At 36.8% G+C, this 13356-nt stretch overlaps 1 protein-coding gene across 4 annotated transcripts in view; it reads right to left on the bottom strand.

Annotated features, from left to right (window-relative positions):
• The window catches only part of cacna1da (calcium channel, voltage-dependent, L type, alpha 1D subunit, a), a 78818-nt gene that overhangs the window by 36448 nt on the left and 29014 nt on the right, over positions 1-13356 (bottom strand). For 2 of the 4 annotated variants that reach the window (XM_077603874.1, XM_077603872.1), the window contains exons 10-20: positions 9925-10012; positions 9673-9699; positions 8648-8808; positions 8343-8568; positions 7004-7211; positions 6795-6915; positions 6614-6701; positions 6018-6045; positions 5783-5937; positions 5583-5712; positions 28-87 (exon numbers count right to left, since the gene is read on the bottom strand). In XM_077603874.1, coding sequence (XP_077460000.1) covers positions 28-87; positions 5583-5712; positions 5783-5937; positions 6018-6045; positions 6614-6701; positions 6795-6915; positions 7004-7211; positions 8343-8568; positions 8648-8808; positions 9673-9699; positions 9925-10012 — 1292 coding nt within the window. Of the gene's footprint in view, positions 1-27; positions 88-5582; positions 5713-5782; positions 5938-6017; positions 6046-6613; positions 6702-6794; positions 6916-7003; positions 7212-8342; positions 8569-8647; positions 8809-9672; positions 9700-9924; positions 10013-11800; positions 11876-13356 lie in introns of all 4 variants that reach the window. The other 2 variants (XM_077603871.1, XM_077603873.1) reach the window with 2 other exon arrangements.

Below are 13356 nucleotides of genomic sequence, written 5' to 3' on the forward strand. Positions count from 1 at the left end.
CACAGACAGGGGACACAGGACATTTACCTTCAAAACGATCTCAACAGTAAAGATAGCCGTGAAAGCATAGTCAAAGTAACCAAGTATCTGCAAAAAGCAACGTAGATGTTTAACAGAGACAGTTCATTGTGCAGCTTTATACATCATTAAAAAATAAGATCAATTACTTTTTTTTTTTTAACTTTGGAATTTGGAAGAATATATTTTGTTTGGAGACTATACGGCTTCTTTATTCATTGTCACTGAGTACAACTGCAGTAGTTGAAATGATTGCAATGGAACCTCTAAAGAACAATTTACAAATTACTCAGGGAAACTTATACCTCTATCAAAACCACTGTCATTTATGTTCAACAAGCCTTTCAAGGATTAGTTTGTTATATGCAAAACAAACTTCTGCATTAGAGACAAAATGTAAAAGCCTTTCTTTAAATTACAGGTACAGTAGGTAACTGAACATTCCTAGCAAAAGACCAGGACAAAGCCCTCGCAGGATCTTCAATGTAACTGGAGTAGTTAGTAGTGGTTTAACAAACAATGTTACCACAGAGCCACGTTGAAGGCCATTCTAACACTAAGCCTAGTTTGGATATTCGACCATGCGCATAAAAAAGAGCAAACTAAAATAATAATGGAACTGAATGTATTCCACATAAATTTAATTCGAACAGCATTTGATTTTTTTAAATAAAAGATAAAATGTATTGTACTGTACTTCAAGGTTAATTACAGGATATTTTAACTCCACTTAATTAATGTACTGTACTAAATAAATTAAACAAAAAGTTTAAACAAGCCGTTTGCATGGCTAAACGCTTCATTCTAACCTGTTTGTTTTTATCATGTTCATTTTTTTCAATTACAGTAATGCCTTGACATACGAGTGTCCCAACATAAGAGAAATTTGAGATACAAGGGAAATTCCGAGCAAATTTTTGCCTTGAGATGCGAGACAACTTTGAGTTAAGAGCATACGAGATGCGGCTGTCTGGGTGGCCGAGTATGTGAGAGGCTGCTTATGAGAACAGTGTCGCTCTTATCTTTCTACGAGCACTGGCCATACAGGCTGCATTTTTTGCATTAATCAGTGCAAAATTAAGGGAAAAACAATGGGTCCAAAGCAAGCCAGTGCAATTAAGGGCTAACCATCATTTCCAAGATGGGCAGTCACATTCACAACAAGATGGAGAGCCTTCACTTCATATGGTTAAAAGATAAATAGTTAGCGGGAGATACATGAACGAGTCGAGCAAAGCAAAGCAAGCATTTGAAAAAGACACCAGCTCAATCCTTCAAAGTAAGTCGTGGCAGGTTCGATAATTTAAAAAAACGAACTGGGATAGTACAACCGGTTGTGAGGAACGGGGGAGCAGCTAGTTCTGACTTTTAAGCCACAGCAGAATACATTAACACCTTTGGCTCGGTTTTAGCACGACAAAGTTATACCCATTTAAGTGCGTGTATCGTAATCTAAGTTAATTTAAGTTAAATTTAAAGTTTATGTTATGTTACGAGCGCGTTGCCGTCTGTCAAGTCTCTCTCCTGTCCTTTGTCTCTCCCTCTCTCTCCCTATCTCTCTCTCCGCTTCTCTATTGTCCACGCACTCTGCAGTAAATGCTGTCTGTACTGAAAAATATTACATTTCAGTACTGGACATCATAACCACTAGAATGTATTTATTACTTTGTGAGTGGGTGGTGAATTAGAACATATAAAATGATGTTTTTCCATTGTAATATCTATTTTTGGGTGTTTTTTCAGGGGTTGGGAACGGATTAATTGGTATTTAGTTAATTTTTCAGAGGATCGGAACGGATTAATTTGTATTTAGTTCGTTTCTATGGGAAATATTGATTTGAAATACGAGTAAATTGACATACGACCTCGGTCCCGGAACGCATTAAGCTCGTATCTTAAGGTATTACTGTACTATGCCACCAGAACATAACATAATAGCAAAGTCAAAAAATTATGTTGTGACACTCTTGTCGGATCTCAATAATACTCTTGCTGTTTCAATTGTGTTTGCTTTGACTGGTGTTTATGTAATTTACATGAGCATAAACTGCGATTTCTATTGATACTTTTCTGCCAATTAAGAATGCTCTTTAACATCTTAACAAACTGATTATTTTTTCATTTGTTAATTCATATGCGACATCGTCCAAGAGCATACTCATTTGGGTTTGAACTTACGAGGTTCCATTGTAGATTTTACTGCAACTACACAGATGTAAACAGGCCCTATATGGACAAAAATACTGAAACAGACATCTACCTTCTCTAGATATCTTGGTGGGGGTAAACTATTCTAAATCTTAATTCTCCCTTTGGAATTTTTTGCCCTTTTCTTTACCCAGAAGTGTACAAATTACTGTCAATGAGGGCATGTTTGGCATTGAAAATCATCTAATTCGCTTACAATTGAGGGCAAAGTCTCCCAATACTTTTGTCCATTTAGTGCAATCAACCATGTACAGCATTTTGAATAGTTTCACCTTGAAAAAAAAAATCTTACCTTTGGAACCAGCATGTTCATGCCAGATTACGACAATAAGCGTTAACAAAAAAAGTTCAAGTGCATATGCAAATTATTTTCAACCTATAAAAAATTTAACATACCCCAAACGTAATATAATCAATTAATGTTATTGTTTTTTGCAAATATTCGTTCATTTTTATGTTGATGTGTGCAACATGTTTAAAAAAACCTGGGAAAGGAGCAACATAATTTTGTTTAAAAGGCTACTGTTGTTTACAAGAAAGAATTGGACAAAATTCCCCATTTTGTGAACATCTGCATGAAAAAAAGGAAATCTAATGATTTAAAAACAATAGGTAAAAAAAACTGTTGCGAGGAAGTGAAGGATTCATACATCTAATTTTCATAAAATGATTAAGAGATTCAGAGAATCTGGATAAATCTCAATCTACATTTTAGTGGCAAGGCCAAAAAGCATCACTAGGTGTTTGTAATCTTCGATCCCACAGGCGTCAGTGCATGAGAAAACTGCATTATTGTGACATTGATACAGCGATATGGACACAATAAAATTAATAAAACCATTCTATTAAGCTAAAAATCTCACCAACGCCCAGAGTTCACAATCTGTGTGGAGTTGTGTTAATACCAGTTGCCTGGGTGCCACCCACAATGGTACATGCAGGGTTTAGTGAAAAAAATAAAAATGAAGAAAACCACATTCTGCTCATGTTTTAAACAGTGTGGCTATAAGGTAAAAAATGTGGGAAGAATAGACTTGCCTGCAAGCAGTCTAGATCTGTCTATACCACACATTATTACGTGCAATTGAACTTGCATATCAAGCAAGAATGAGAAAGAATTTCACCTACAAAGCTTCAACAACTGGTGTGTTGAGTTTGGTCGGATGAAAAGGTGATGTCACAACGTTTCAGGAAATGCCCTTGTCCCAGCTTTTTTTTCTTTTTGAAGGTATCCCTTTCAAAATAAGAGCATGCTTGCTATCAGATTAACTCTTTGAACACTTGTAGTGTATTTCATTGGATATAGGTTGAAAACAGTTTGTAAATGCTTGCATTCTCCTTACACAATGGCACAACTTAAGTGAACATTTGGTTTAGCACAAAAAATATTTCCTCATTATTGAGTTATGAATTATAACCACAACATCTTACATGAAGGAGTTCATGATGGTTTATTCTTTAGGTAATCTGCCTATTGAGCGCCTTTAGGAACAACCATATTAAGTGTTTAAAAGGTTCTATTTTATTTAAATCAATTTGTTTGTTCTAAATTCAAATACTACTTTTGTAATGTATTCATACATTTATTTAAACATATATTTTAGGTTCTATTTTATTTAAATCAATCTGTTTGTTCTAAATTCAAATACTCTACTACTTTTGTAATGTATCATACATTTATTTAAACATATATTTTAAAAATTAAAATACAGTAATTCCTTGAGCTCTAAATTGAATTCATCATGTGGCCACATTAGAAACTCAAAACATTTAGATCTCGTTTCCTCTTTTGTATCAACCATTTATTTATTTCAGCCTTCCCCACAAAATAAGTTTAAATTTTCTTTAATCCATGATTTTCAGGCATGTTTTAATATTTTCTCTTTAGGCAGAAATTAATTTACCCTTTAATATAATTACTTTCACCTTAACACAGTTAACGCAATAAAATTGTGCAAAATTTAATTTGCAACAGTGAAATTATTCTCGTGTTTTAACAATTCACTTTTAACAGTAAGAGTTTACTGCATTCATGCAGTACAAGCCTCTCCAAATTATGCATTCAATTCATAGCAAAATAATCGGCCTGATGCTAGTATCCCAAATAACTCACTGGTTGGGCCACATGTAGCTCAAGGTACCACCGTAGAAAAAAAATATTTACTCCATACGTAGCTATGCTGGATTTTATGTTCATTAGAATATGTATATTTTTAAGAACTTGTCTTTTACATACAGTTTTCTTTAGCTTTAGTAGACTTTCTTGGGAGCTAAGCCATAAGTTAAAGACCCAGTAAAGTGATAAGGAAAACCAATGCAAATTTTACACCGCAGAAAGGAGTATTGTTAAGAAATAATCACAAATCATCTTAAATTAGATCTTAAATTAGCGTGTGTAAATAACAGTAAATTTTCTGTGCCAGTCTACTTGTTTTGCGGGCCAGTGGGGTCGCAAAATGGGCATTGTGGTTGGTGACTAATTGTCATTTCTAGAGAGGGCCGGCAGAGTTGAGTGTTTCGAATAGCGGTTGAAACACAATTACACAAACACCGGTGACATAAAACGTCAGGAAAATGTATTTTGTGCCATCTGCAAAAGATTGATAGCTCTAATTGCATGCTACTCTGGTACAAAAGGCGTGAATTACTTGCACGACGTAATCTGCCACCGATTTAAGTAAAATATGCGAATCATGCTAGTGAGGCGGGGGTTGCGGGATTGTTGCCTCTTTTAGCCTTACCCAAGAACTCCAGACAATTGAGAAAGTGAAAAAGAGTTGAACGCTAATCTCAAATTGTTCTGTTTTTGCACGTTTTGACCAGTTATCTTTTAAAATACTGTCTTTTTCAGAAGATAACTTGCACCTGATTATAGGTTGCACCAGCTACAGAAGACACAAAGAAGAGGAAAAAAATATATAGATACGTCGCATTGGGGTTTGAGTCGCATTTTTTGGATAGCCAATTAAAAAAAAAATCAGATACCAACAAAGTAACAGTAGTAAAATGGAGAAAAAACAGGATAAATACTGATCTGTTAACATACCTTTTTCTGATATCTATAGTTTAAAAAATATACCACATAAAAGACTGTCGGTGGTCAGAAGGAAAAAAAAACTTTTTTTTTTTAAGTAATCACAAAAAATCCTTTACTGGGTCTTTAAGACTTAAATAATATTATTACACTTACAAATTCCTTAACTCATTAAGAATGCAAATAAACAGATGTTTTTTTTACCTGGTGAAATTAACGACACTAAATTATGAAGAACCAGTGTTTTTACAGAGGTGAAGAACACTGCGACCCCCGAAAGGCTATACTAATTCACGAAGGTAGCAAGTGTGAGGAAACTTACAATATTGCGAGCAGAGAAGTTTCTGATAGGATCCTCAGCGGCAAGTGAGACGGAGCTGAGCATGATGAACACCAAGATGAGGTTGGTGAAGATGTGGTGGTTAATCAGCTTGTGGCAAAACACACGAAACCTGCAGAACACAGCCGATGCATCACTACTTGTCCCCGGTGGTCAAATGAAAGCCTGTGCGCGTTTCTTACGGGTTAGTGTTGCTGAAGATAAAAAAGGCACTTCCCTCTGGAATCGGAGTGATCTTCTCTTTCTTGACCAAATCAGAGATGGCTGGCCGAGGTCCTGCTGGGACTTCTGGGTCTTCCTCCTCTCCAGCGGTGTCCTCATTTTCCTCTTCTTCATCCTGAATGCATATGCAAACTCCTCAGAATTGAGCACTATGATTTCATAAATATTTATTACTAATATTTGTATGTGACATACCTTCTCATCTTTCTCATCCTTTTTTCCCCTGGAAAACACAAAGAGAAAGTCACTCATCCATGAACAATCCCAAAAGCTATATAAAAAATCTAAATCACATGACAAAAAAGCATTATATAGTACACAGATGTATTAAAATACAATTTTAATTTGCTCTAAGACAATGCCCATTCCTCTAAACATTTGTGGATCTGATCTGAGTTGTCCTGCATCTCATAATCACTCATTTTGGCCGTGTTATTGTCCTTTTGCGTTCATGCTCTGTGTTAGCCTCTATCGCAAACATGCTAAAAACACGTTTTATCTTCTTCTCCGGAGCGTTGGTCTGGAACTAGCGTTCATCTTTCAACAATGCCCCCGTTCTCTGTGGTGGTTGGGTGATGTAATTGCAGTTTGAAACTATCAAATTTTTTTCCAAAGTTTTTATTATTATTGTTGAAAAAAATATCGATGATTAGCGTTATCGTTTTATCGCCCAGCTCTACCTGTGATTAATACAACATGTAAACTTCTCCATTTTATCCAATGTTTTTTGTGCCTATTCATCACAAAAAGCAAATGAATTCCTTCCAAAGAGGAAATATTCAGGCTTTTACCCTTTCTTATCTCCCTCATCTGTATTGAGAGATTCGGCATCTGCTAGGTTGTCCACAGCAATGGCCAAGAAGACATTCAGAAGGATGTCTGGGGCGGGTTTGAGTCAAGGAAACTCTTATGCCAGTGCTTTTGTGACAACTGGTAGCTCAATGTGAGTAAATTCTACTTGAATGAGGATACAGTTTCCGCAGATGAAGAGGATGATGAAGTAAAAGCTTAAAATCATGCCAGAAGAAGAAGGTCCTCCATAGGCCATGATGCCATCATACATGACAGCATTCCAGTCTTCCCCAGTCAAGATCTGAGGAATTGTATTCATTCACTCATTCAGGAGGCAAATCTGAGGCGAAATTTCCATTATATCTTAAGAAGAAGACACATCTGCATACCTGAAACACCGTGAGTAATGCTTGTGGAAAGTTGTCAAACGTGCTCCTCTTGGTTTGGGTCTCGTCAAAGTTGAACTTTCCACCAAACACTTGCATTCCCAGCAGGGAGAAGATTATAATGAAGAGGAACAGCAGTAGCAGCAAGGAAGCGATGGACTTCATGGAGTTGAGGAGGGAAGCCACCAAGTTGCTGAGTGACTGCCAGTGGCTGGTAAAACCAAAAGGACAAAGGGGAAAAAGACAGGGACAACTGATAAAGTGAAAACCAAACCTAGAATGCTCAATGGTGATTGCAGTAGATGATTAAGTCACTGACTCCTGCAGTATGTTAGGTTGCCGTGAGAGATGAAGGTAAAAAAAATAGAGTGCGACTCGATTACGTAAAAGAAACAGCTCCAGTTCAGCAATGAGTACTCTCATTCCTTCCCATCTCGCCCCCACAGTCAATCTTGGATATTTTAGCCTCCTGAACTACGCAGCTCTAGCAAAAACGGTGTCAAAATGAAAGCCCACAACTTGCTGCCTTGATATTCTTCCTTCAATTTTTTTAAAAGCAGCTTTCAATTGAAAAGCTCTATATATACTGCAAATGAAAATTACTTCTTTAGAACAAAATAATTAGTTTTAAATACGCTAGTAAACGATTTTTTTTTATCTCAATACATCGACAACTAATACTTATAGGCCAATAGCAAATCTGCCATTCATGGGGGATAATCATTGGAAGGATTTAAAAAAAATCTAATTTATCCTTTTATGATAGAAAATAATCTTTTTAGCACATTTCTGTCTGGCATTTGACCACATTACAGTACTGAGACTGAGCATATCAAATGATTAATTGATATTTTTCTGTTAAGAGGAATCTGAATGAACCAAAATCACATAAGGGGTTCCAAACAGTTCTGATATCAAAGATTCAATTATTGGCTCTGGCCTTCCCGTGTACAGTTTGCATGTTCTCTCAATGCCTGCGTGGGTTTTCTCCGGGTATGCCGGCTTCCTCCTACATCCCAAACATATGTAATGCTGATTGAATGCACTAAATGAATAAGTGTGATTGTGAATGTGAATGGTTGTTTGTCTACATGCGGCCTGCGATTGGCTGGCAACCAGTTCAGTTAGACTCCAGCACCCCCACGACCATCGTGAGTATAAGAGGTACAAACAACGAATGAAAAACAAAATTGAATTAGCCCGAGTTGTCATATTTGCTAGTTTGTATCCAAGGCGAGGCGAGTAATTAGGGAAAATGGCTATTTGCCAGCTGGAATATTTTCTCTTGACCCTGACTCCAACAATTAGAATAGAAAACTGATGTACACATTTGGGGTTTTACCGTGTGACCTTGAATATTCTCAACAGACGCACACAGCGGAACACTGAGATCCCGAGGGGTGACATGATCTCCAGCTCCACCAGGATGGTCTCTGTGATTCCCCCACAAACCACGAAGCAGTCAAAGCGGTTGAAGAGTGAGACAAAGTAGGCCTGTAGGCCGAGGCTGTACATCTTCACCAACATCTCGCAAGTGAACAGGGCTAAGAGCACCTTGTTGGCCACATCTGAAAGCCATAAAAAAGGCACATGTTAAATAGTGAAGAAAGATTTCTATGTCTTGAATTGCAGGGATATTTTGCCTACCCTGCACTTGTGTCAGCCACAACGGTTGGTTGTAGTGCTCTGATGATATGGTGAGGGTGTTGAGGAAAACCAAGATAATGACCAGCCAATAGAAAGGCACCGATTTGACAGCCAACCGACACTTTCTGCGGCAGAACCTATTCCAGCGGCGCCAGCGCCGGCTGTAGGAGACGACGGAAAACTGTAATCCTCAGCTTTGCTGAGTTGTTTCTAATTGTACTGTATGCTATCAAGGAGCTCCTGTTTTATTGTGTTTTCCTTTAGATTAGATTTTTAGATTAGAACTTTATTTCATCCCGTTTTCGGGAAATTTTTTGGTTGCAGTAGCAAGACAGACACAAGACACACAAGACATTGTAAACCTAGATAAAAAAAACTGGAGCCACACACAGGAAGTCCACAAGGTGGAGACCTTCTGCAGACTGACACTGAGGTTACCACACAGTCCCTCAGTAGTCTGGAGGTTTTACTAGCACATATTCTTAACATCCAGCTCCAGTTTCTCCTCTTCTGGGTACTATCGTGTTAACTCTGTTACCTTAATGAGTGAAATTTGTTTTATTAATATTCCAGACATTTGAAAATGTGTTTTTGTCTGTCTGATTCTTTTGTTTTAAAATAGTAACAAAGTTGTTAATCCGTTTTTGAGTGTTCATTTCGTTCACTTTTTTACTTATATGGGGATTTTTTTGGGGGGATGACCACTTTTACTTTAACTTGAGTAATATTGTGAAGTAACACAAATTTTACTTGAGTACAATTTTTGGCTACTCTACCCACCTACCATATTTTAATATTAAGAGGCTCTGCAAAATGTTCCTTTTTTTTTCTTCTAGAAATAAGAATATCATGTTTGGAATCTATTCATGCAAATCAATGGGATTAATACACACATGTTGTACCATTAAGTAAAAACACAATACAATCCCATGTGGGTAAAGCTACTTTTGGTAAATATGTGTTTATGATAAGTCAATAAAGCTAAAGAAATCTGTGTGAGAGAACAAGCAATGCAAGATACTGACCTGAACTTTGACTTTGAAATTTTTTGACTGAAAGAAAGAAGAAGTTGTCAAAGTTTGAAAGACAGGTTGAAAGATTACTAGGAATCTTGAAAACCAATTTTAGAAGAAAATAACTGCAAAGAGAAGAAATGCTAAAAAGGGCAGGAAGGATTCGACCTTTGACGATATTCTTTAAAACGAAAAACATCAACACCACTCAAGTGAGACTACCAATTCAAGCAGAAAAATTCTTACAGGTGTTTTGACACTCACCAAAGAGGTCCGCAACACGGCGTCTTTTCATCCTCCCCAGTTTGGTTCTCTGTGTTCACAGATTCCGTTTCGCTGGCAGGAACGCTTGCTGCAGACCCAATGACAAAGAGAAATGTAAATGTAAAATCCAAATTAAGAAATTAAGATGTCACATCAGCAATATACATATATATATATATATATATATATATATATATATATATATATATATATATATATATATATATATATATATATATATATATATATATATATATATATATATATATATATACTATATATATATATATATATATATATATATATATATATACATACACATTATATACGCAAACAGCTAGAACCAAATAACAAAGACTAGAGCAGCACCAATTGGTATCCAATTCAATGTTTTAATGATAATATAAACAATATGTACAGTAATGTAGATGAAACTATATTGACTATGTTAAGTATAAAAATAAATTCCTCATTGATTGTGCGGCTTATTATCTGGGGCACCTTACAGTTCAGAAAATATGTTATATTGCATCAATAAAGATACAATTATGGTACACGGAAGTTGGTAGCTGTCCATGAAGTGGGTGGACAGATGAAATGTTCCACTCACAGTGTGTGCGTGTGTGGGTCAGTGTATATGGTGTCTTTTTCAACTTCAAGGTGTGTGTGAATGTGTGTGTATGTTTCCGCTTAGCTTATTCAAATGTGTTGTCTTTGATGCTTGAGTGGTCGCAAAGCTCTAAGCTCTGAAAATAGTGCTGTTTGTTATGGTAGTGATCTGGGTTTAGCCTTGTTTCCTACATTCACAGTGCGAGCCTTGAGGAAAAATGGGGCAGTGCTGCTACTCAAACGTGTATTGTTGTTTACCTTGTAACAGATTGCTTTTATGTGAAAATTAGAAGTTACATTTTTTTCCCCGTTAGAAAGTGGAATGATTTTTTTGTCCCCTTTTTAAGCAATTTTTCCCACCTGAAGCCATTAATAAGAATTTCTCTCACACTCAAGGTGTTCAACACAATAATGATGCATTAAGAAGTGAGCATGCTCTGCATTACATTGAACACAACGTGCTCCCCATGCACATGTCTATATTGTTCGTCAAGAAAAGCTATAGTTATTAAACTTCCTAAAAGAAAAAAAATAGCTCAGAGAAATTTTGATTGTAATTTAACTAAATATTTTTCAGCATTCTGCGATCATGTTTTTTCAATTTCTTGAAATACTGGGAATTTCTGCTGAGCACGTAAGCACAATCCCTTTTCACTAAAGTCAACAGTTCATCTTTTTTTGTGTCAAGTCTGATGTTTGTTGCCAGGCACATTTCACATGGCTCGGTCACAAGTGCCCCATAGTTATCAGTCATAAGCCAATGAAAAATAATTTAAAAAAAACATTTACAAAATATGCCATTCAGGCCTATTGAAAAGTTGTTTGGATGTCAGCGGATTGACAATATTGACATTACTCAGGAAGTCAGCAACATATAAATTTATATTGACCATATTACATCAGACTAACACACTGAGGAAATATACACAGTAACTAATACAAGTAACCGAAAATAAATTTACAAAAAAAAAGAAAAATATCTGGTGGTGCAGTGCCCCTAATGAAGAACAATCACCTGCTCTAATGCAGTTTGTGACTAACAACACCCTGTACACACACACGCACACAAAAGTACCCCCCTACCACACACACACACACACACACACACACACGCACACACGCACACACGCACACGCGCACACGCGCACACACACACACGCAAACGCGCGCACACACACACACACACACACACACACACACACACACACACACACACACACACACACACACACACACAAACCTCAGAGAGGGAAAACACAAGATTTACCATGAGTGTCGGACGACTGGCTGAACCACCCAAACCTTCCTTTCTTCTTCTCAGTAAGGTCAGCCAGAGTCACCCCTTCATGTGCAATGCATGCAAGGCCATGCATTCAGACACAATGGCACAGCAGAGGGACATGGGAAGGGAGAGGCAGGGAGGAGAATGCGCTGCTATCAAAACGGGGTCAGAGCAGACAAGCAACAACACAGGCCAACAACCGTATTCCAAATATCAATAATCCAACAGTGACAAAGAGCAGCGGGAGCCACATGGGTGCTGAGGAGAGCGGAACATGGAGGTGGTGGTGGTGGCAGTGACGGTAGAGGGTCACATGGGAGAGGTCACTGTTTGTCACAAGAAGGGCCGAGAGATTACACATATCCCAATACTGATTTTTTTAAAACTTATGATTCAATTTTCTGATTTGATACCTTAAATTTGAGAAGATTAAAAGTAATGCTAATAATAATCCAGCCAGTAAACAACAAACCATGTTTTTGTATTCAAGTGGGCCGTGTTGGTAATTCATTGAGAAATGCTCTCCTGCGAAAAAAATACACGATGCTCTTTACTATTACAACTTTGATTTCTGAAATGAATTAGTTCTACAAAACAGCCAAAAAGTGCGACAGTGCTGAAAATATAATTGAATACTGGATCCGATTTGTGACCAAATCCTATACTATCCGACAACCCAAGAACACTCATGATGGTTGCTGACACTGATACTGAAAATGAGATTGAAACAACATTAGAGGAGACCCTAGACCAAGGGTGTCAGACTCGGGTTGGTTCGCGGGCCGCTTTAACGTCAACTTGATTTCACGTGGGCCGGACCATTTTAGATATAATATTTAGATTTTTTTTAATGAATGGATTAAAAGAACTGGATTAAAAGCCCTGAATATTCAGTTTTTATAGATCTAAAACAATGTTTATTTTAGCTTTATATATATATATTTTTAGATTTTACAAAATTATTTTTGAACTAAAAACAGAAAAAAATGAACAAAAAAACTACAATTAATTAATATTTAATAATCAGGAAATTTAATATACATCTATACTCTTCATTTTAATTTGATCCTAAAACAGAAAGTCAGCACTCATGATTTACTTTCCCGGGCCACACAAAATGATGCGGCGGGCCAGATTTGGCCCCCGGGCCGGCACTTTGACACAGGTGCCCTAGACTATCATGCTGTAATGCAGATAAATACATATATACTGTGGTACCTCTATTCACAAAATTATTTGGTTCTAGAATGAGTTTTGTGACTTGGATTTTTTTGGAAGTACAGACACTGTAAAAGGGGTGTGTATTGCCTCATATCTGGTCATACGGTTTGTATCGTGCTTCGATCCCGATTAATCCTGATACTACTCTGATTATGGAGGAAACCTAATCAAAATGGACGTAAGGGTACCTTATTATCAATTAAATTCTGAAACTTCATTCAGCACTTGAGTAAACGTATTATCTTTCAACATAGTATGAAAAAAGAATAATCTTAAATGATTTGATAAAGGACTTGAGTCTAGGTTTAAGGGAGAATGAG

The sequence above is a fragment of the Stigmatopora argus genome, chromosome 6, assembly GCF_051989625.1.
Source record: "Stigmatopora argus isolate UIUO_Sarg chromosome 6, RoL_Sarg_1.0, whole genome shotgun sequence".
NCBI lineage: Eukaryota > Metazoa > Chordata > Actinopteri > Syngnathiformes > Syngnathidae > Stigmatopora > Stigmatopora argus.